Source organism: Pleurodeles waltl, chromosome 12, assembly GCF_031143425.1.
Source record: "Pleurodeles waltl isolate 20211129_DDA chromosome 12, aPleWal1.hap1.20221129, whole genome shotgun sequence".
Lineage (NCBI taxonomy): Eukaryota > Metazoa > Chordata > Amphibia > Caudata > Salamandridae > Pleurodeles > Pleurodeles waltl.
Window position 1 is genome coordinate 216,944,842 of NC_090451.1, and position 25,104 is coordinate 216,969,945.

General features: G+C 44.8%; 1 protein-coding gene across 4 annotated transcripts in view; it reads left to right on the plus strand.

The window, feature by feature from the left end:
- The first annotated feature begins 429 nt into the window (after positions 1-429).
- Positions 430-25,104, plus strand: part of LOC138267469 (mitochondrial inner membrane m-AAA protease component AFG3L1-like) — a 431,197-nt gene continuing 406,522 nt past the window's right edge. The window contains exons 1-4 of one of the 4 annotated variants that reach the window (XM_069216425.1): positions 559-820; positions 2,057-2,131; positions 18,860-18,947; positions 24,041-24,106. In XM_069216425.1, coding sequence (XP_069072526.1) covers positions 698-820; positions 2,057-2,131; positions 18,860-18,947; positions 24,041-24,106 — 352 coding nt within the window. In that variant the 5' untranslated portion in view covers positions 559-697. Of the gene's footprint in view, positions 821-2,056; positions 2,132-18,859; positions 18,948-24,040; positions 24,107-25,104 lie in introns of all 4 variants that reach the window. The other 3 variants (XM_069216427.1, XM_069216426.1, XM_069216429.1) reach the window with 3 other exon arrangements.

Sequence of the window (25,104 nt, forward strand, 5' to 3'; positions counted from 1 at the left end):
AGTCGTAGCATTAGATCGCCTAGAAGGGATTTCCAGCGTCAACAGCGCGGCCATATCAGTTCTAGAGTCCAATAAGTCGTACGAGAGAAGACAGTTCTAATGTTTAATGATGGGGATTACATTTACACGATTTGGCCGTCTAGCGCAACGCCAATATCTTCGCTCCACCGCTCGGTAACGAAGCAAGCAATGAAGTTTCTATCAACGGCGTTTGCGATGTGCATGGAAAGCGAAGGTCCTCTCACAGTAATAGCTGCCTAGTAAAGCGCCTGTTTAGAATTGTACTGCGAAAAACTAATTATGCAATTACGTCTAACAAACGATAATACATCCATGGAGAATATGCTGAACTCTGTTGCAGAGCACCCCCGGGCGGGGAGCGGGCGGCGAGGCAGTTTTCCGCACTGGCACTTGTTGGGACGCCCTTTCACGCCACACAGTTTCTCGTGAATGACATTGGTGCGAGCAACTATTACCACCGCTTGCATAAGATGCAGCGCGCGCTGAGAGGCAGGGGTAGGAAGTAGATGGTGCCGCAGGAACAGGCGAGCGAAGGGAGCACGATGCACTGACAAGGAAAGGAGCCAGTGACTGCAGCCCGTGGCAGGTGGGCGCAGGTCCCCGAAGGGACACCAGTGGTAGGCGGAACCGGAGCTGACCCAGCCGTCTGGCGGTACGAAGCCCTGCGGGAGCCGTCATGAGTTACCGGTGCAGGTGGCTAGTGGGCTCGGGTGCCAGGGCTATGAGACTCCCGCTGGCGCCTCCTCTCCTGAGCGGCCGTGGCGGGCTGGCCCAGTCGGCGGGGTCTCGGACTCGGCAGGTGAGTGCAACTCCTGCTAAGACGTTGTTGAAAAGTGGGCGTTTCGCCTGGGGCAGGGGTTAGAGTGTTATGATGTTTTGGGGCATAATACCATGGACCCCTGGCAGGGCGTGATGTGCGGCTGGGGGTGCTCTTTGAAGGATGAAGTTATCTGTTTGCTCCTGTGTGACTTTTCTGTGCTGTCTTTTTATGTGCACGTGACATTTAAGTGCTGTATTGTGGCACCAGGAGTAGAACAAACGGTTATGTCCACGTAATGAGATAAATTACAGGAATGTATCAATTTTCTTTAATGTTATGTTTTAGAAATCGTCTTGACACTGTTGAAAAGCCCAGAACGGCTTATGAAAGGTACATCACTTATTTTTTCCAACAAAATAAGCCTGGACTTTTAAAGTTGCAGGTGTTTGCTACAAAAGTAATGGTGTTTTTTTAGATCAGACGTTAGTGGTTTGTGCCCTCGTCCAAAAAAGAATCAATTTACTGATGTAGTTTGGTGACACAGAACTTGAAGGGTTTCACACAGCAGATTTATTCCATAGATGACAGAACCACAGATCGTAGCTTACAAAAATAGAACTATTCCTTGCGGCACACAGAGCCACAGACAGTAGCTTTTACACAGTAGAACTAATCCATGGTTATTCAGAACCACAGACTTTGACTTATTCCACAGGTGACTCCGAACTAAAAGTTCTGTTTTCACACAGCAGAACTATTCCACAGGTGACGTAGAACTAAAACTCTGGCTTCTCACAGGAGACTATTCCACAGGTGACGCATAACCACAGACTCAGGATTTACTCATTAAAACTGTTCATCCGGTTACACAAAACCAAAGACTCTGGTGTTATTCTGCAGAGCTGTCCCATGAATGAGACAGAACCACAGACTCTCGCTTTAAATAGTACAGCTAGTCCACAGGTTATAAAAGCACAACAGCTTTGGTATTAGATATCTTGTCTGTTCAGCCGTCACGCTACTTTGGTACAAGTGATCAAATCTTACAGGCTTAGAGTTCACACACCAGCCATCTCTCGAGCTTCAAGTCTTTTTCTGGTGAGCATTACAGCTATCCCTCTGGTTAATCAGATTTGCAGGCTTTCACTTCACCTTTTTAACAGCAGAGCTGTAGTCCAGGTACACCAATTTAACAGGGTCAGGCCTTGAGTAGCATCTCACGTTGAACATATCTGTCAGCTGACTATTTGGACTGTAATGTCGTCTTTTTTTTAGGATGTGGTGATTAGAAGAAATCACTCGAATGAGTTGTCCAGGATCAAACCATTTGGCAGCAAGAAGTCCCAGATGGTAATTTAAATCACAAAATAGAATACTTGAAAAGAGCGAATTTTAAATTCAAAATCCACATTAATATAAATTTAGTCACAGCTGATGGTCTTTTTATGAATTTATATTTTTGTTTTTCATTTAGACACTTCTAATTTTAAAGTGTTAAGCATCTTGATGGCGTTGAGGAATTATTTTTCGAAACCACATCAGATTACAGTAATTTCTTCTTTAAAACATGGTTTATTTTCCTCACAGTGAGAACTTGGTCAACCAACCTGCATTGTTTGGTCACATATGAACAGTGGGCAGCAATGACCCTGGTGATTGTTAGCATCATGATAAACCCGCCACTGCTGATCCGCAATGCACATTTTCCGCAGACCGTTCCATGACTTAATGTCATTACCATGGCGAGTTGCTGGATCCTGCACTGGAGAGTCACCAGTTGATCACAATGATAAAAAGTCACTTCTTCACAGGCACTGTAAGGCTTAAATAAACCTTACAACTTACTTTGCAGCAAAATAATGTGTCTCATGGCATCAAGCGACATAGACAGTGGTTGGTCTGATTTGGATGGCGCAGACTCTGTCAAAATTGTAAGCTACTAGTGGGCTTCAGACACACCAAAGGAGCTTAGCTGAGGGCTCACTCTTGGGTATGAGGCAGAAGTTATTTCCAGCAGGATCTCTGATGTCCAACAATGGTGTTAGTGGGCTGGTAGCTTTAGATCAGGAACATATTGGATAAAGCTAGACTTGGGCCTAAGTTATTAAGTCCGGGATCACCTCCTCTTGGATAGTCATTAGCAACTGCAATTCAGAGGGTTAGTTCCTCATAGAGGTGAACACTCACATTGTCTTTATTCTTTTCTTATAGCTTTATTTAAGGTCACAAACGCCCCCACCCCTCCCAACAAGGAGCATGTCATAGCAGTTAACATTTGTCGCAATTCATTTTGCATTTTAAATTAGCCACAGGACAATATAAGCTTCACATATATTCATTGTACCCTCCTACATTTCCTCCTCCTCCAATTGAGCTTCCACAGGTTCCTCAATTTTCCCCTGTGAACGTACCTCCACCAAATCCCATTCCGCCAGCCCCCACCACCACCACCCTCTCTCCTTCCACAGCACGCTCTATTACAAACAAATCTGTGGCGGACCCGACCCTCAGCCTGTGTCCATTTTGCAAATTCTCACAACCTTTGTTTCCAAGTGGGTAACCTGTTTGTCATCCATCTCAGGGCTACACATTTTCTGCCCACTGCCAGGCCCAGCTCTACTATTTTTTTCCATACGTCTGGTGTGTTGAGCTCCAGTCACCAAGCCCATTAAGCACAACTGCAGTGCCGGTTGAATTGTCAGCTCGATCAATTACCTCAGTGTACTGATCACCTCCTTGCAGAACACATCCACCCCAGGGCGTGTCCACCACATGTGTATTTATGTTCCCACTGTTATCTTGGATTTAGGGCAATGATCTGATTTGGTGGGATCTAATCTATGAAGACACTGCGGCGTCATGTAGTCCCTGTGTAAACACTTATAATGGATCAATTTCAAGCGCGCACTCTGTGTGACTTTTCTGCAGTTGTTCAGCATGGACAGCCACTCGAACTCCATCAGCTCCGCCCCCAAATTAGCCACCCATTGTGATTTGAGTTTTGCCATACAAATAGCCTTAGTTGGTAACAGCACTGTATATAACCGCGCTACAAATTTACCCCCTCCCCACTCCCTAGTCCGTTAGAGTTTGGTTTAAACCGTGTGTCTCTGGTTCCGGAGGAAATCCTTACCAGGCCTTGTGAATAGCTGCTGCCACTAAACCCCATCTAATACGAAAATCTGCATACCCTCCCATCCACGTATAGGTCTCCTGTGTTCTGTGGTATGTCTTCACCCTTCTCTGGCTTTCAGAAATGCTGACAGAGATGGACTGAGACCTATACGCCACGGAATCGGATACTGTACATAAATATACAGATTATCCTCTCTTTTAGATATTTGTTCCGATATCTCCAGCAGTGTCCTGACCTGCAGGGGTATTGTGGCCCTCTTTTTCCAAAGGACTGGAAGCAACCCCCTCAGCTCCCGGGGAAAAATCGGACGCTTCAATATTCCGACCACAGAATCATTGCTTCCCCCTGAAACCACAGTACTGTGTATTGCAGCTGAGCGGCCCAATAATAATCCCTGCAATCCGATGCCTGTAGCCATCCACTATCCCAGGGTAACCTCAAAACCTCCAAACCTATCCTTTCCCTTCCATGTCCCGAATACAATAATCTGAGTAATTCATCCAGCTTGTGAAAGCAGGATTCTGGTATGAGCATTGACATATTTAAAAAAAAAAGATTTTATTACTATGTTTGAATAAGACAATAACATTAATGCAAAGGTGCTTAAATTGCTGTTCCCCCCTCCCTCCCCTCATGCTACAGATTTTATAAAAGTTATTCACAGTTGGCAGGTCTCAATAGGGTTAGTTGTTACAGTCCTCGCTCGCAGAGCCTTAGGATTCCTGTGTTGCGTTTGTGTCTGAGTCCGTAGTGTTTCTGTTTGCTTCTTCGGTGAGTGCATTTGGTGATTTTAGTTTTTCCAGGATTGATTCCCATTGGGATGCGTCATCTCTTGGTCTGAGTTCATGTAATGCCTCGCGAAGCAGTGTCGTTCCTTCTGCTTCTGGCCACTTCTCTAATAAGTTTTGCCATCTGGATATTTGTGGGCCCGCTGGTGATTTCCAGTTTGTGGTTATTTCCTGTCTTGCCAGGATTAGAGCTAGGTCTATACATTTGTTGGAGATTTTAAAAGCTATTGGGCGTAGAAAGTCCCCCAGTAGTGCCACTGCCGGGGATTTAATTAAAGATCGATCAGTGCAGGCTGAGGTCTTTGCAAAAGTCTCTTCCCAGAATGTGTTAAGTTCGGGGCAGCTCCAGAGCATATGTATGAGGCTGGCTGCAGGTTCCGTACATCTGGGGCAGCTTGTGGAGTTTGTTCTGTAGATTTTGGAGATCATGTGTGGGGTCATGTAAGCTCTGTGAAAGATGTATAGGTTTATTAATGTGAACCTGGCATTTCTGGATACTGGATAGATATGAGAGACGATCCGATCCCATTGCTTTTCATCCCAAGTGATGTCTAAGTCCGATTGCCATTTGGTTTTAAGTTTTGCTAGGGGTAGGCATGTGCTAGCTTGTAGCGCTTTGTAGATTCCGGATACTACACCTGTTAGATCACCAATGGAGCAAATGGTATTGCAGCTATTATGAGTGGGGGGGTTCAAGGTTTCCAGTTCTCCAGGTTTTTTGAGCAATTTTAATGATGGCGTTGTGTGTAATGAATAAACCGGGGGGGAGGTTATATTGTGTTTGTAGCTCAGTGTAGGTGAGGAGTTTCCTCCACCGTATAGGTATCCTAGTTTAGTAATATTATGTGATATCAGTTTGTTGAGGCCTGGGATATTTTGCTTCCCTGAAATATGGATCATGCAGGACAGTGGAGCCTCTGGGGCGTAAGGAGTGTTAATGCGGGAGCGTTTCAGATGTTGGGACCAACAGTGTTTATCAGACTCCCATTCTATCGGGAGCAGTTGGTTGGTTTTCCGGGGGTTCAGTAGTATGCCCAGTATCCTGTCTATGGGGCAGTTTAAGGGAAGGCGTAGTTCGGCGTCAGTTGGAGGGTTGCATGATAATTTTGCGACCCATTGTAGTTGTCCTGCCCAGTAGTACATCTCCATATCAGGGGCGGCTAGGCCACCCTCAGCTGTAGGTCTCTGGAGTGTTCTTAGTGCCATTCTATGTCTACTTGGACCCCAAATGAAATTTGTAGACATGGACTCTATCTCTTTGAACACTGCTTTCGGGATTATGAGTGGGATGGTTGAAAAATAGTACAACAGTCTGGGTAGCACTATCATTTTAAGAAGAGTAACTCTGCCTGTGACTGTTAGTGGTAGTGTTTCCCAAAAGCGCATACTGGCTCTGATCCCTCTGAGTGCTCCATGTATGTTTCCTTCTAGTAGGTCATTTACTGAGTGGTAAATCTTTACTCCTAAGTATTTGAATGTGTTGGGTGACCAGGGAAGGTCTCTTGTGTCATTTGGTTCTGGGGTTTCTTTGTGCAGTGGGAAGATGGTGGATTTTCTCCAATTAATCCGAAGTCCAGAGGCAGTTCCGTAACTATCCATCATTCCCATGGCCCCAGGTAGGTCTGATTCTAAGTTTTGTAGGAAGAGCAACATGTCATCTGCGTATAATGCGATGTGGTGGGACCAATTATTTATTGGGATGCCCCTATAGTAGAGGCCAGTTCTTGCCATATGCGCTAGGGGCTCTATTGCGATTGTAAAAAGATGGGGGTATAATGGACATCCTTGTCTTGTGCCCCTACCAACCTGAAATGAAGGGGATATGTAATTGCCTGTTTTTACTCTTGCAGTAGGGTTAGTATATAGTAGTTTGGTCCACCTTACGAATCCTTCACCCAGCCCCAACTTTAGCATAGCTTGTTCCAGATAGTCCCATTTTAAGCTGTCAAATGCCTTCTCTATGTCGACCGAGATGATCGCTGCTTGTGGTAAGTTTGGGGGCAAGGAGTGGAGTATTGATATGAGGCGTCTAATGTTTTGGGATGTGCTGCGATTGGGTATGAAACCCGATTGGTCTTGATGAATCAATGAGAGCATATGGGGGAGTAATCTGTCAGCTAGGATCCGGCTTAATATTTTGTAATCTATGTTGAGCATTGATAGGGGGCGATAAGAGCAAACATCTGTGGCGGGTCTATCTGGTTTCAGCAGCGGAATCATAATAGCAGTGTTGGTGGATTGGGGGAGGGTGTTACTATTCCACGCCTCTGCATATAATGCGCAGAGGTGGGGGGCTAGCAGGTCTTGATACTGGTGATAAAATTCTTGTGGAAGCCTGTCCGCTCCTGGGACTTTACCCCTGGCCATACTTTGGATTGCAGCTTTTATTTCCGCGATCGATATAGGCGTCGCTAGAGTTGAAATGTCTTCTGTTGACAGGTTGGGGGTGGTGAGGGCCTCTAATTCACGCAACTGGGTAGGGGTCAGTGTTATGGTGGGGGGGGCATATAAAAGTGCATAGTACTCTTGGAAGACCGAGTTAATTTCTTTTTGAGTGTAGTCGTGTGTACCCTGTGAGTTTTCAACTTCGACTATGACAGTTAGTTTTTTTGGGGGTTGTGCGAGCCAGGCTAGTAAAGCGCTAGTTTTGTCCCCTTCTGAGTGTAGTCTGGTTACGTGTTGTTTATAATCGAAGCAAGCGAGTGTATTACCAGCTACGTGAATTTTCGTCCTGGTAGCCACTATTGCAGAGTGTAAGTTAAGTTCTGTGGGGCACTTTCTTTCCAGGTCTCTAAGAGAGTCTTCCAGTTGAAGAAGTTCTGCTTCAATTGACTTTCGGGCACCTATATTTTCAGCAATACACTTTCCCTGGATTACTATTTTAAAAGTTTCCCATTCAATGGATCTAGTAGATGCCGTACCCTCGATGTGTTTGAAAAATTCCCCAATAGCTGTATGTAATGTATGTTTAAACGCTTCGTCTTCAAGCATTTCCGCTCTGAGGCGCCAGGTTGGGATTGTCGGTCTCTCTCTGCCCCAGGATAGTGAAGCTATCAAGGGGTTATGATCAGATATCGTTCGGCTAAGATATTCCGCTGCCACCACGTCGCTCTGTATTTCAGGGGATACCAGGATGGAATAGAGTCTAACATGTAGATCGTGTACAGGTGAGTAGTATGAGTAGTCCCTAGAGTGTGGGTTAAGTGTTCTCCAACTGTCTATTAATTGCCAGTGTTGTTGCCATTCTATGAATTGCTTCGCCGTTTTCAGCGATTGGGATTGTGATACTGGGGGTTGCGATCTGTCCAGAGTGTTACTAGCAAAGCAGTTAGTCCCCTCCAATTATATTTGTGCCTGCCAGAAGAGGACCTAATTCTAGTGATAATCTGTCGAGGAATTTGCCTTGGTCGTGGTTAGGGGCATATACTCCTCCTATTGTCACTTCTCTACCACCTAATCTTCCACTTGTTATCACGTATCTTCCCTCTTTATCAGTAACCTTGTGGAGTATTTGAAAAGGGACGCCGGGACGGATCCACATAAGTACTCCCCTAGCATAGGCTGAGTAGTTAGTGGCAATTATTTGACCTCTCCATCTTCTGCTGAGGGCTTTAACTTCCTGCTCTATCAGGTGACTTTCTTGTAGTAGGGCTATGTGTATACCCCTTCGTTTAAAGTAGTTGTGGACTTTGTATCGTTTGGACATGTTATTTAGGCCTCTTACATTCCAGGTTATTATTTTATACTGTGTTGTCATTATCTTGGTTAATCTTGGTTGTGTTGACAGAGTTACTCACGGGCTCTGCGATGGGTGAGGCTATGTTAATCGACCTATTTTTAGTTTGAGATCTCTGCCTTCTAAAGAGATTGTGTTTGCATGAATTGTCCCATTCCCAACTCTAACTCGAACTTTCCCCAACTCCCTCTCCCCAGGACCGGATAAGAAAACTTTCCCTGTCCAAACCATACAAATTATCTTATTTCCTATTGGAGGTGGGAGGCGCGTCAGGGCCGAGAGCTTACACCCCAGGACGTTCCGGGGACCCGGCTGAAGCATATCTGCTGCCCGTGAATGAATATTCGGGGTTTACTACACCCTAGTGGTTGCCTAGTGGGTTCACCTCTGCAGGGGTTGTATATAGGGTGTGATCGCTTGGTAAATTGGGTGATCGCTGTCAGGTTCTTGAGGGATTAAATGAGTCCTTCCGCCGTTCTGGGGGTCACTATTGGTAGATTAGTGCAAGTGTCTGCGATGAGATCGAAAGACTCCCGCAGCTCGAGTCATGGTCCGAGGCATCGCCTGAGGTTTGTGAGTGATGTGGGGCTCCTCTGTTCAAGGCCGCTGCTGCATCTATTGCTTCGCGTATACCTTGTAGTGATTGGTGTCTGGAGGGTGCAGTTTCTAGTGCCCTTTTAGAGGATCTACCACATTTCCTGCCAGGTGCGCGGGAGGATCTACTCGGTGCGCTTAGAGACGTAAAGTTTAGGGTTTCTAGCCAATCTCCTACCAGCTGTGGGGTTGAGGAAAAAGTGCGTCTTGCCCTCGTGTTCAACTCTCAGTTTAGCTGGAAAGAGCATTGCATATTTGATGCCTTTCTCGCGTAGGGTTCATTTATGGTTATTGTATGAAGCTCTCTGAGTTTGAGTTTCTTTAGTGAAGTCGGGGAATATCATAATACGATGGTTGTTTAGTATGATTTCCCCTTTAATACGAGTTTGCGAATGGGATATAGTCCCTGTCCTTAAAGTGCAGTAGTTTAGCTACTATCGGGCGGGGTCTGGATCCCGGTGGAGGGGGTCTGCCGGGGACTCGTGGGCTCTTTTGATCGCAAAGAATGCTGAAAAGCCTTCTGGTGGGACTGTGTCTTTGAGCCAATTTTCTAGGAATGTCTATGTTCGCTGCTGAGAGTTCCATACCTTCCTGTATTCCAATTAGTCTCAGGTTGCTCCTCCGGGAGCGATTTTCGGCATCCTCAGCCCTGGATTCCAGGGTTTTGATTCTGGACATTAACTCAGATGTCTCTATGGTCATTGTCTTTTGTGTGGACGTCACCGCATTTAATGTTTTTTCTGTGGCCCCCACTCTTTCTGTGAGTTTTCGATGATCGTCTCGCAGCAGTGATAAGTCCACCGTTAAATTGTCTATTTTTCGTGGGATTCCCTTATGGCTTGTAGGATTGTATCCAGGGTTGTTTCTTGTTGAGTTGATGTACTCTGGGAGGCCGAGTGGGGAGGCTGTCCGGACATCTTGTCTGTCGTTAGTTCTTCTTGGTCTTGACCATCTCGTTTTTTGGGCTTGCCCATTTTGTTAGTTTTGTCATATATTGGTAGAGGTGAAGACGTCTATTTGCGGCAGTTTGGGATATGGGCGTCCGATTATGGCCTTCGGAGGGCTCACCTTCGGTAAGTCGTTGCTTTACGTCAGTTAGGTGATTAGGGTTTTAAGCGAGGGTGTTAGCTTTTTATGCAGCCCTCAATGCGGCGGGGCCACCCACTGGGGCGCTGGCGGACAAAATAAGTTGCAGTCAGCACGCAATTCTCTTCTCATGCCCTTGGTTCGACAGGGGTGCTTAGGCCAGTGCGCGGCTGGGTCGGTTTACGTTAATGTTTTTAGTTCTAATGTTGGGGCCGGTCGCTACCGTGGAGACTCTGGAGTGGCCCTTCGGGGGTGTTTTTATGCTTCTGGGTGGTGATTGGATCATTGGTTACTCACTGCGCTTGAGTTGGTTGGGTGCTCAGTTTGCTCCCCCGTTTCCATTGCCGTCTTTCCGATCTCCGGGTGGTTGGTCGCTCGGGTTCTCCGGGTCCGGGCTGCGATCCCATTCTTGGCCGCGGATGGACCACGCCTGCTCGCTCAGGTCCCAGTCGAGGCCGCAAGCTCCCAGCCCTGTCGGGATGGGGGCCCCCAGTGGGCGCCGCCGTCTCTGGGTGCGTGGCGTCTCAATGTACCCACTCGCCCCGGTGCATATTCCGCCTTGGATTTTCGGACCTCCGGGCTCCGCGCCGATAAGTTCACGCCGCTGCTCCTCGTCTCTCTCTTAATGTGGCCGTAGGGGTCGCCGCTTCCCCACTGCTTCAGTTTGGGGTATCGGGTTGTCGAGATCGCGTCTCCGGGTCGGAGAATTTGTTATTTCTACGGTGTGGGGCCCGGATGCCCACACAGCCGCCATCTTGGTTTTCTGGAGCTCCGGGGCTCGATCGTATCTTCTTCTTTCTTACTTGTTCATCAGGAGTGTCGCCACTGCTCCGTGTTCTGCTCTGGGGACCGCCGATGTTGGGATCGTATTTGATTGAGTTTTTCGGGGCTTATTTATGGCTCGGTTTCGGTCCGGGTCCCGTTCTCGGCCCCGGAGAGCCGCTCTACACGTGCAGCTTCATCTGCTGCTGGCCACGCCCCCATGAGCATTGACATATGTTGTAACACATATCAAATTCTAGGTAACATGATCATTTTTCTGAGGGTTATGTGCCCCATCAGGAACTTTGGAAGTCGCAACCATTTATGTACGTACCGCTCCATACTCACTAATGGATTACCCACATTCAAGTCATAAGTTTCATTCATATCTGAACTTAAGTGTACTCCTAGATATTTAACCGGCGTGGTCTGTACTCTTACAGTGTGTATAGGCTCATCCTTAATCCATTCTGATAGTATCGGATAAAGCACTGATTTGTCTGCATTCAATCTTAACCGCGAATGAGCCCCCCACCTCAGTTATGGTATCGTTCATCCCTGGCCATGTGTTTTGCTTCACTAATGACCGAGCTGAAACACTCAATCACTGACAAAAATCTCTGGAATGCACTTCTTAGTCTAAAGAAGACATTTATTAATTCACTTCGCAAGGTTCGTAAAAGGAGATTAGCATGCTGAAAGTACACGTTTAAAAATGGTCACAGCAATGAAATGAAAACATGTACAAATGATTCTGCACTGCAATATACACAGCAAATATATGTATCTATATTATAATGCAAAGCAAATAATGAATTAAAAAATATGAATCACCAGGAGGCATGGACACACTTGCTTCATCTCCCTTCTATCAGCACCAGATCCCAGAATCGAGCAAGGAGATAGAGAGAGAGATCAATTATACTCACGGGAAGGGTGACACACCCCAGCGTCCTGGGCATGTCTGAGATCTGAATCACTCTCAGTCCCCAGTCCATTTGGTCTCGGCCTCTTATACTTTGAACAAACAAAAGAGGAAAATTCTAGAACCTCCCTCTCACTGCAGAAGTTTATTAATTAAAAAAATGCGGATTGCTTTAGGCCAGCTTTAAAAAGAATATGTGAGGACTTGGCCACAATCCCAAGTTGCCCCTGCAAAACCAGACCGTTCCCTGCCATCTTAGGACATTCTTATCAGCCTAAGCGCTTTGTGGGAAAGAACACAAAAAATAAAAACATGAGCACATTGTACAACATGGAAAATTACTTGCAGCTTTTAACGTGGTGGTGGCTAATGCTAAAATTAAGTCCATAGCAAATTGAAGTTGGTGGTCACTAATGTGATGGTGTGCTGCTAGGCTAAATGCAACGTGGAGTCAGTGGTCAAAACAAACATATCATTACACCATGTGTTCGCTGGATTACTCAAGGTCAACAGAGCGTCATCCGCATATAGTGAGATGACCTCCCACTTGTTTCCCAGCAAGACCCAAGAGTCTGTGTCATATAATCTGTGGCAGTGGTTCTATGACCATTGCAAATATCAGGGGACATCCCCGTCGGGTACCTCTTTCTATCGGCCAGGCTCCAGATAGCCTGTGGCCAACTTTCACTTTGGCTATAGTCAGTGTATAGTAGGTTCACCGATCTCAGGTAGTCCCTCCCCACTTCATATTGTCTCAGCATCCTGTCCACGAATACCCATCAACCGTATCAAATGCCTTATGGGCGTCCAAGCTGGCTAGAGCGCTAGGGCATCTCTTCTGTCGCAGCTTGTTCTTTCAGAAGGAATGCTTTTTGTATGTTAATGTACGTGTTATGACCCCCAAAGAACCACACCTGATCGGTATGTACGATCTCCTCTGCTGCCTTCGCCAGTATCTTTCCTATTATCTTCACATCTACTGATCATTGATAGTGGGTGATATGACTCTGTCGGTAGGATCTCTCTCTGGTTTAGGTAGAGGTACTATATATGCTTCCCTCAGTGATGTAGATGGCACTACTGTTTCAAATGCTTCCCGATACATGTCCAACAGTGGTGCGCACAGTAAGTAAACATGCATTTTATAAAATTCTACTGTCAGCCCGTCACTGTCTGGCGCCCTTCCCATTTTCATTTATTTAATAGCCCATTTAATGTCTGTTTCCTCTATTGGTGCATTCAGTAGGCTCCTCGTCCACTCAAGGTAGTTGCCCCTCATTCAAGAAGTACCTCCATACCTGTCTCATATCTCTGGTTCTGTTTTGTATATAGTACTGAGGAAAACATAGCAAAACGATCCAGGATAGCTTCTCGGGCCGTCAGTCCCACCATTCACGTCCCTGATGGCTTCTACTGCAACCCCCCCCCCCTCTCTCCGTTTACCAGCCACTCCAGTAGCCGACCAGCAGTATCATCCTGCTTGTGTTGGTAGGAAAGTACCCTCTTTCTTGGCAGGGTTACCCCCATTTACTGCCTGCTATCAGTGTGTTTGACTGTGTTCATTAGGATCCTGTTAACCAGGACCCCAGTGATTATGCTCTCTCCCTTCTAACTTGGTAACTTGTACAATATTCACCCCACATTTGCGATACTGGTGCCCCCAGGTAAGTCCCTAGTATATAGTACCCAGGGTATTGGGATACCAGAGGATCTCCATGGGCTGCAGCATGTATTATGCCACCCATGGGGAGCCCATGCAAAGTCTTCTGCGGGCCTGCCATTGCAACCTGCGTGAAAGGGTGCACACAACCCTTTTCACCATAGGTCACTGCACCAGGTCACTATAAGTCAACCCTATGGCAGGCCCGCCTTGTCCAGAGGGCAGGTTCCAAGTACCTGTGTGTGAGGGCACCCACAAACTCAAGTGCCATTTTCATGGACTTCATGAGTGTGGGGGATGCCATCTTACGCGTGTACTGGACATAGGTCACAACCTATGTTCAGCTACATAATAGTAACTCCGAACCTAGGCATGTTCGTCGGAATCATACACCAATACTGTTGCCAGTATTGAAAGTATGATTCCATGCAGTCTGGGGGCTCCTTAGAGGACTCCCAGCATTGCTCCTACCAGTCTTCCAGGGTTTTCCAGGCAGCGCAAGCTGCTGCCAAGCCTCAGACAGGTTTCTGCCCTCCTGCTGCATCAATAGCTCAAGCCCAGGAAGGCAGAACAAAGGATTTATTTTGGGAGAATATGGTAACACCCTCTCCCTTTGGAAATATGTGTTACACTGCTTGTGAGGGGTAGTCTCCCCAAGCCACTGGTATACTTTGATGGGCACATTTGGTGCCCTACGTGCATAAACCAGTCTACACTGGTTCAGGGACCTCTAGCCCCTGCTCTGGCGTGAAACTGGACAATGGAAAGAGGAGTGACCGCTCCCCTGTCCATCACCATCCCAGGGGTGGTGCCCAGAGCTCCTTCAATCCAAGGTTGGCACGGACCTCTGGGAGCATCTGAGTGGCCAGGCAGGTGATGTCCGAGCCCCCTACTATAGGTGGTCACCTGGTTAGGTGACCAATCCCCCTTTCAGGGCTATTTAGGGTCTCTCTCTAGGGTGGGTCCTCAGATTCAGCTTGCAGGATTCCAGCGGGACTCCTCTGCAACCTTCAATTTGACTTCTAGCCACTGGAACCGTGACTGGACCCTCCAGGAACCAGCAATCTACATCCACGAAGAAGACTCTTCTTGCAACAGTTTTCACAGCGTCTTCCAGCTTCCTCAACATTTCCCTGGCTGTGCATCCTCAGAGGGCGGCAAGTCTTCAGTCTGCGTGAGAACGTAGAAGGAATCTCCCTTGGAGTGAGTTACTCCCCTGCATCTGCAGGCACCTACTGCAAAGGCGACCGGCTGCATGGATCTCCTTTCATCCTGAGCCGCGTGGATCCTGCATCACGGGTGGTGATCCAGAGTAGTCCTCTTGGTCTGCTCTGCCAGCTGTCCAACTTTGGTGGAGGTAAGCCCTTGCCTTCCCATGCAGGTCAGTACCCCCTTGCACTGCGTCTCCTGCAGCTGCCAAGGCTTGTTTGCATTTTCTCCAAGGGAACTTCAACCTACACGCAGCTCCAGCCCTCAGCACTCCTTCCTGTGACACACAGCCCTCTGCGTGGTTCTCCTGCGGCATGGGATCCCTTTCTGTAGTGCTGCGTGGGTGCCTTCTGTGACTCCTGTGTCCCTGTGGGACTCTTGTGGGTGCTGTCTCTGCTCCTGTGGGCTCTGTGTCGCTGAGGGTCTGATTTGAAGACCACTCGGGGCTGTACATACGACTCTCCTTTCGTACTCCTGTTCGGACACAGACTCTACATTTCTAACAGGAAAGTCTGTTTTGGGAGTTGGAGGAATGTATTCAGTAAAGTGGTGATCCTTCAATCTAGCCACATCCCCACAACTCCAGCTCCAGGATCACTTGCTGCTCTGTGCAACGAAGCTGCCCATTACATACTGCTGAAACTGAACGAGTGTCATAGTTGCATCTGGAGCACGATCTTTAAAAACAACGCAAGCATTGACCGCCGCCAAATGAAACAAATAAACAGTCAACTTCTTATACCAGATGTGTGACCTTTGAGCAGCATTGTAAGGCTCCAATCTTTGATCTACTCTGCCTACACCTCCCCTGTGCTTCTTGTAGTCTGAAATGCACACAAGTTTATACACATCTGCTACACGACCCTAAACAGTCATAGGTAAAGTGCTTTCCTCATGAATAGTTGTGGGCATCGCTTCTATCTGAAAATTTAAAAGCAATACGTTCATTACTACACAAGGCACTGCTCTGTCCCCTTTAAAGTATTTTACACAGAAGCTGTTGCAGAATGTGCCACATGTCAGTGTCCACCTTGAACAATTTCTTAAATAATTGCACACTGGTGTAGAAATTGTCCACGTATAAATGATGACCTTTATTAAAAAGTCCTCTGCCAAGTTCACACATAATTTAGTCACTGACTCCATAAGTAGAAGGTCAGTCGAGGAGGGCAAGGGCGTCATTTGAAGATTCTCTACCTGTGCACACCCTGATATTATACACCCATCCAGTGGCACTTTCACACAACATACACATCTTAATACCATAATGTGCTCTTTTGCTGGGATTTTATTGCCTGAAAACCAAATGGTCTTCAAATAGGACCAGTAACGCATCCACAGATATATTTTTCCCTGGAAGATAGTTTCTCAGAGATCTATCTACTAATTTGTCAAGAACAGGTGGAATCCTGAAGAGAGTGTCGCAATCCGGATGATCTTATAGCAGCGTTGCTATATTACCCACAAAATGCAGCATCTACTGCAGACCCAAATTTCTGTCTCTTCTCAGTGGTAGCTGGAAATATAGCAGTTTCCATCAAGGGGCAAATAGACCAATATAAAGACTGTGATGGCTTCCTTATCAACCCACCAGCAAAGTTAAACCCCAGAACTTCTTAATCTCATAGAGACTTGTGGGGCACATCAACATCACAACCGTCCGCTTTGCCCCCGGGGGTGGCAGTAAGCGAAGGCAAGAAATTGACACCCTAGAAAGGTGTGGCCCTTACCCCAGCCAAATGCCAGCCACACACATTGCCACCCAGAAGCCAGTCCACACACACTGCCAGCAAAGTCCCCAGTTCAAACACACCACTAGCTAAATGCCATTACACATTTTCTTTCCTAAGGGGCCGCTCACTGACATGTACACAAATTAATCCCTGGTGTCTATTGGATATCTGCCCCTCTTGGGGGCAAATCAGCCTAAAGACCTGGCCGATCTTCACCTAAAGAGGTGGTGGGGGGCAGCCAATGGCCAAAATGTTCGCCCAATACAGGGGGGCGACACTTGCCCAAGGGGCCGCTCCCTGACGTGTCAGTAAAATAATCCCTGGTGTCTAGTGGTTTTCGGTCCTCCTTGAGGGCAGATCATCCTACAGAAATGGCAGATCTGCCACCAGGGTGGGCAGAAAATGGCCAAAATATTTACCTAATAATGGGAAGCGACCCTTGCCCAAGTGGTTGCTACCTACTTGACACACAAAATAATGCCTGGTGTCAAGTGGTTTTCTACCCCCTTCGGAAGGGGGGGGGCAATTGTCCTAAAAATATGGCTGATTCCTCAATAATGCGGAGTAATCATTGCTGAGGGGGCTGCTCCTGGCAACAAAAGAAAATCTCTAGTGTCAAATGGGGACTTTCTTGCTGCACGATTGTGATCCCACCCGCAATCCCGTAGCAGAAATGCACTGCAGAGACACCCGGTTGGGGGTGGGGGGGGGTTGGATGGTTGGGGCAGATTGAGAAAAAACTATTTTCTTTCCCTGGGTGTGTCTCTGTCCTCCTGATCCCACATGGGAAAGAAAACTTACCTTCTGTCCTAGACATGCTGGAAGCAAATGGCTTCCAGTGCGTACCTGGCTTGTTTTGATGACATTGACGTGCTGTGCCAACGTTGATGTCAACAGATCGCAAGGGGGAGAGGTCAGGGGTGACAGCGGAAGTGCTTCTGCAGCAATTCTTGGTGGGGCATTTGGCGGAGCCCATGGGTGGGGGAGGGGGGGTAGCACCAGTGGTTCCCCTGTGGGTGGGTGTTGGAGCTGCTGGATTCGTCCACAGCACCCGAGTGCCGCTACTGAGGACGGGTCCGGCACATCCTCAGCTCCCAAGGTTTTTTTTTGTTTTTTTTATATAATTTTCAACCCCCACATGTCAGCAATGGAAAGTATGAATGAAAGGAAACATAATTGATATAGTTATATACCAAAGGAAGTTTTACTTGTACAATGAAAAAAAGTCAACACTCTGTGATGGGTGTTTTCAGAGATTTTTCTATGAAATAAAAAAATGTAAGAAATTTCAGACATGCTTTAAAGAGAACATCCTTTCTAAACTGCTGTGTTGCAGGCCTTAATCTCATGTCTGTGTGGTTTCTGCACAGTCGTGTTGGACCCAGAACAATGGATGTGGAAATGTATCCTATTCCCTCCCTTAGATCGGTTGTTATCAGGTCCTTCTCTCCACTGAACTACGTAATACAGTTACATGTAGTTGTCATCATAATGCAAGGCCACTCATTCAACTGTAACCAATAGTGTAGTTCTCGAAGTTCAAAACCTGTAATCTACAGATTTCGATGTATGACCTTTTTAATACAAAGCTGTTCAGATTAGGGGGTCAGAATTCAGTGAGGCTGTGCAAACCCATAAAAGTTACTGTCTGTTTATCTTATTTAATGCTGTAGCCCTAAAAACACACGTAGCCCTTTATTAGCATTTGTCTATCTTGACTTACATACACAGGTATCTGGTTAGATTATGTTGTTCATTGCTTTATCTTGAGAACGTCTTTCATTTCCCAGATAGGTTTTCTCTAATCTTTAAATCCCAATTTATAGGCCTACTATGTTTATGCACAATTATTTGTAAGTGCTCCAGTTCGCCTTCACTTTACACATTGGAGCTTGGTTTACTGTAGTGCCTACTATGCTGAAAAATTAATATTCTAACTAGCCTGTACGCATTTGTTCCTTAATAATATCCATCTCTGTGTCTCCTTAACCATGAGAAACCCACAGACACCTTTTGTCACACCTGTTGCATCATTCGATTTACATAGAGAATTGTTTTCAGTGAAGTGGTTTCAAAGCTTGCTTACTTTGTGTTGGAAAATAATGCGATGGCATGTGTGGATGGGGTTAAATCAGTAATTCTCTATACACACCTACTCCCAGGTTTGGAGATTGTTTCCCTAGTTTAACAGGTGTTTACTCCAAGGAGGGGAGAAACAGTTCTCTTGTGTGTTAAACATGCTGTGTGGGATTGAGGTCATGTAAAAATACAGCACATCTTCAGAAGGTAACATAAGGCTGCTTCTATCCACAGGTTTTTTTTTTTTTCCTTGCATGACCGAATCTTTATTGTGAGAGAAAAGGAATGCCAAGTTGTATTACCTGTTGTACAACATCTCTAAACAAGTTGGCCCTTTAATATTGAATGTTAGTTTTATTTTGGTCTTCAGTATTTTAGAGGGAGAGGTCCGCTACAGTTGATTGACAGATGGAAGCTGGCTCCATCTTCTTTATGGTTCTGCAGCAGTCAACCAAAAGGTGAGTAGTGTTTTTTTTTTTTTTTTTATATTTCTGACCAGGATATGGTGTGAAAGATTGCCATTTTTTGAAGTTTTAGGGGTTGGATTCTAAACTTAGTAAAGTGAAGTAGGTTTTATTGTGCGCTCTCCCCTTCTACCCACTATGCTTAATGTGCATGACCCTTTGCCTCCTCCTTTTGAATATATATTTTCCTTTCTCTTTTCAGCTCCCTTGCTCCACTCTGACATACGTGCATTTTTATCACCTCCCCCCTCTGCCATTGGAATGCTGTTGACACAGGCAATATATATATATATATATATATATATATATATATATATATATATATATATATATATATATATATTATTGTTTAATATGGAACATCTTCAGCAAATTTGGATGATGTTGGACCATAGTTCAACCCTTGAATAATTATGGAGTTATGCTTGAAATAGCCAATTGACTTAATTCCCTTAGGCTACTTCGAGGGGGAAGGATAAGTCAATAGTTAAGTAATCCTGAACAGCACTGACTTAACCCAAAAAATGTTCAATTTTTATAAGTAGTGAAATTAAATTATGAGCCTCAAGGTAGTCTCTGGCTGAGAAAGACTAAAGTAGAATGGTTGTCTGGGTCTCATATGACAAATGTTAAAAAAATGATTTGCAGCATGACCACCTACTTCCACATCATTAGGAACACTTTACAATGCTGAACTTTCTTGTTATTTCTTAATGCCTTTGGGTATTTTAGTCTTGCTTGACTTACATTTAACAGAGTAGACTAACACACTTGAAAAGAATGATTTGTTGCTTCAAAGGTCAGGATGGGAAACAGTGTTCTGAACGGCCTAGATTGAGGTGGTTACTCTTTTTCCTTGGTATATTAAACCCCACATGTCCCTGTTTGGGCAAAAGAGGTGCAGCAAAGAGAGGGCATGTCAATCTGTGCCCAGTACCTGAAATATGAAAAAAAAAAAAGGTTCATGTGCAATTGTTAAACATCTCAAGTTGGAGGAGAACGACTGGCGAAACGGAGCAGGGTCCTTGGTCTCATAGGATTGCTTTCATGCATGGCCATGTGGGAGTAGAGATGGAGATGATTAATTTAAGAAAACATTTGGTGGTATTTATGTGAAGGTCAGTAATGGCATTATGGGTGGTAATTTTGTGAGGTCCAATCCTGTGATCTAGGAGAGTACAACAGAAAGGAACTACTGCTGAAGTTTAAACACTTGGCAGACCCAGACTGCCAACTTGCATAGCGCCACAGTGTACCACACAATATCGGCTCCTTTTATATGGCCAAAGAATGATGAGGCAATATTGCATGGTGGTAGAAAATGTGGCACAGGCATGGCCTTAAAGAGTTTTTGGACGAGCTCAATTTAAGATTCATATCTAATTTAGCAACATAGGAGATGGAAGATGGGGACTGGCTTCCCTAACACAGACATCCTAATTGGTGCCATCTTCAAGAACTGCGGAATAAGGGAGTTTAAGCAGCCAGTAAAGACTTGTGAGCTCAAGCCAAATAGTTCCCTTCTATTGGCAGTTAGCTACAATACAATCAGGGCAGATGGGAGGTTCTTAAATGACTCCTCATGCTTTCTGAAGCTTATTACTTTTATGATGAATATGGTGATATGATGAAAATGCCCTTGGAACCCTGCCAAAGTTAACCAAGAAAGCCTTTTTTGGATGACCTTGAGTTTTTAAATTGGGGACACGCTTTGACACGATAATGGCCATCGATTGGTCTCCATTTCATATTTGAATATACAACATCTTCGTGCATTTACCATCTATTCCTGTGCTTTAGCTTGGAAATTCTAGTGACAGGAAGTCTACACATTCTGCAACACTGTCTCTTCCAGTAGCGGTTCAAAGTGGAGTTATTTGACTTTCAACTTGCTTGGTATAAAGAATACACCCTTGATTGTTGCAGTGGTTCATCAAAAGAGAGCTTCATGACCTTACATGCAAGAATGAATTAAACACTGAATGTTTCGACCTCGAAGCCAGGAGCAGTGAAAGAGCTCTTAAGGCAACCGCAAGTCTATGGTTTGGTGCAAACAAAGGTAGCTTGGAAAAAAATTTCATCCCATAGAACTTAAATGGATAAAAACAGACCCAGATTTTACCCCTAGATTAAGCCTGTTGTCAAGGAATTGGTTCATTGCTTGTGAAGTCGTAGACGATAATCTCACATAAGAACTAATAATGTTAACATTCTTCAGATTTGGAATGGACTAGGTGTTACTACCAGCTGGAACTGAAAAACCTAAGCACTCCACTACTATCTGTTCTTATGTCACCTCATTACTTAAATGAACACAAGTGGAGTTGATTTAGCACCCCAAAATTAATCCCGTTTTATGAATGTTAACATTAACCATGTGAGTTCTCTATCTCAGTTATGGCTCTGGATTTCCATTTTAAAGTGAATGCCTCAGAACCTGTAAGTAGTTCCTCACTTAGGGCCAGATGTAGCAACTTTGCAAATTACGACTTGCAATTTGCGAGTCCGAGCGACTCGCAAATTGCAACTCGCAATTTGCTATGCAGAACGGTGTCTCAGACACCGTCTGCGAGTCGCTATGGGGTCGCAAAGACCCACCTCATTAATATTAATGAGGTGGGTCGCAAATTGCGGCCCCATAGCGACTATGGGCACTCACTGATATGGAGGCCTGCTGTAGTCAGCAGACCTCCATGTCCGTGACTGCTTTTAAATAAAGCATTTTTTTTTTTTTCCAAGTGTAGCCCGTTTTCCTTAAAGGAAAACGAGCTGAACTTGAAAAAAAAAAACGAAACCTTTTTGTTTCGAATTTTTTCAGGGCAGGTAGTGGTCCGTTGGACCACTACCTGCCCTGAAAAAATAATTTGGGGTCCAGTCACAAAGGGGAAGGGGTCGTTTGCGAGTGGGTTACCATCCACTTCAAGTGGATGGTAACTGCGACTCCATTTGCGACCGCGTATGGAGTTGCATACCACTCCGACTCGCAAATAGGAAGGGGACACCCCTTCCTATTTGCGACTCTGAAATGCATTTTGCGAGTCGGTCCCGACTCGCAAAATGCATTTCTGCATAGCAAACTCAGGTTTGCGAATCGCAAACGGCGATTTTCGCCGTTTGCGACTCGCAAACCGTTTGCTACATCTGGCCCTTACTCTTCATCACACTAACGTCCGGTTTTGATCCCATTCTGTTAACCAGTAATAATCTGTCCCAGGGAGTTATGGCTAGACCTAAAAGCATGCTGGTAAATACTTTGACAGACATTTCAACAGTTCCTTCATGTAGTGACCCGAGTGCACCGCTTCTAGGTGCCTGTACTTCCGTCACTGATCTTACAGTCACACTCTGATGATATTTGTCGAATTTGAGGGGCAACTAGACTAGTCTTTGTAGGTAGCACTCCCTATTAGTTTATGAAATAATGCTTGCACCGCTAGCAAAATTTTTGCGATTCATACAGCAGTTGAACATTCTGCAGATTGCAACATAGATTTCTTTTAATGTATTTATTGAATTATATGTAATATACAACACTTGTGACATGGTAGGCCATCCAAAGATACATCGTTGCTGAACATACCATACAAATTTACTTTGACATAATGAAATCGTATATCAGTACATGCATATTATATAAATCTCAACAAAAAGTGTAGGTTTTGATGGTATGAGCCATTGTGTGCTGCCGGCACCCTGCCGCAGTGCTGTTAACTGTGGGTAAAAATAAAGACTGGGTGAGAAGGAGGGTGTGTCAGAGTTGGCGGTGGCAGGCCATAACTGTTGAGGGAGAAATACATTGAGTGTGATAAGATGGTGTTGCTAAGGAACTACTGGGTGGATTGGTGTACAGGGATTAGGGATGGAGGTGGATAAAAGAGGCCTGCCTGAGGTCCCTCCCCGCTATATAATCCAGGGATGGCAGAAAACATTGCATCAGTCCAAATCGGTTCCCCACCTGTGCGTATGCCAGGCAATGGCCACTAAGTCGGTCGGTATAGCTGATGGGAGAAGCTCACAAGTCTCAGCATAGATAATATTAAAAAGCTTCTTACAGTTCAGTATTGTATAGCAATTACCAAATTGATGCGTAAAGTCATATCCAATCAAATAATATTTTCTATATCTTCATTACTTTTTATGCAATAACATGTTCACATTAATGCTTCAAAGTATATTCTTCATGCTTAAGTTCAATCCCATATTTATCATTAGCCCCAACACTCTTCAAGCTAAATTGTTCTCCCTCTGTAAACAAGAATAGTAAGCAAATAAACACAAATACAATTAGGTAAGCATCTTAAAAAGAAATTCAACAATACATTTTACCATATAATAGTAACATTTTAACTTTGTTGTTGCAGTGATCACATTATTATAAACATATGTATCAATGTTATAAAACAAAGAAGTGCAGGTGCATGCACAAATCCTCCTTTATAGTAAATACTGGGGGGGGGGAAAAAGTAGGAACAATGGTATTGACCATTCGGGGCAAGGTACTGCTAGAGAACGCCCATGTGTTGAACATCCCACAGGACCTTATTTATTGCTATTGGTGGAGCTATAGATTACACCTCTGAACCCATGCTTACTAGCCAATGCTACTATGTCTTTGTATAAGCTAAGAGAAAAGCATAATGTTGACAAAGACATTAGGGACTGAAACATGCCAACCTGGAAGCCAGTGATAATGATGGGGATGAACATAGTTATGAGTAGGCCTCTCTTCCCTTTCAGTTACAAACATTCACAGCTGAGCAGAGTGTAGGACACTGTTTTGAACATCCTTCTCAACACTAAATCCTTCCTTCAAAGGCAACACACTCTTGACTTTAATTGTGCGTGCACACACTGACGTGCATTAAATTGACAAGGTTAGGAACACAGAAGACAACACAAATGGTAGCAATGTACCATAAATCTTGGCTTACAGTAACCAAACCGCTATTTTTTTTTTCCTCTTTTCCTCTGAAGAGATAAGATGGAAATGTGTTTAAAAATAAAAAAAGGAAATCCTGCATGAGTAGAAAAACAAAAAAAATGCATGTATATGTGCATTTGTAATTGCAAACCGTTTTCTTTTGTAGGTTTTGAGAAGTATTTTAAGAAGAGGGAAAATCCAGATCCAGAATCAGTTAATTCCAAATCAACTGGTAATAATGATTTTCTGGTGCTCATTTGTGTGTATTGCTTTCCATAACTTGTCATGCTACACCACATTATGTATAAAATAACAAAATGACAACATTCACTAGATGTCTATTTCATCAGTACACACCTTACACGGTTTGCTTAGTACACCAGTTAGCCTGTGACATCCCTCCTGATTGGTTATTGACATGGAGTCTCATTACATCAGTTCAGTCCCACATCATATGTATTATGATGTTAGGGTAAATGTTGCCGGTAAGTTTCATTGCCTGCTGCACCATTAATCAAGTTGAATGTGTTAATCGTAACCCTTCTTGGACCTTGTCAGCTGTACCACTACATTCTTTTGAACGATATTTTGTAAGACTCTAGGCATACATGAAGTCTTTATTGAAACAAGTTGAATGCTAATCAGCCTAGTGCACCCTAATTCTAGTACTGGAGCCGTTTTATTATTCTAAACCGGACACCTCATTTCAGATTTTCAAAACCCTCTGACAGTTGAGATCTTTGGTCCTTCATAGCTCTGCCCTTACTCCTCACCCCTGATACCTACTAGACATTGATATTTTAGTTCTGTATTTCTAAATATCTCATAGTTGCAAACTCAATACTAACCTGCTAGGCAACCCAGCCAGCGTAGTGCTTGGACTGATCAGAGATCTGTGACTATAGTTGTGTCTGATTTTACAATAACCCTTTCTTTCCCCTTACTCCTTTCCCCACATATTTCGGTCCTACATGTTGATCTATAGGAGCTCACACTCAGTATTGGAGTTCTGCCATTAAACTCCTTATTGTATTGTACTGTACTTTTATCTGTTGCTACCTCTTGCTGTAAGCAGCTGTCTAGCCAAATTAGCAAATTTAGTTATTTATGCCGAGTTAGTCCAATATTGTATTTCACAAAATGGTGGAGTGGTTTAATGGTGGTGTGTACACCAACCAAGATATCTGATGAAATAGCTGTTTTCTAGATACAGAAGCTTCACCCCTTTTT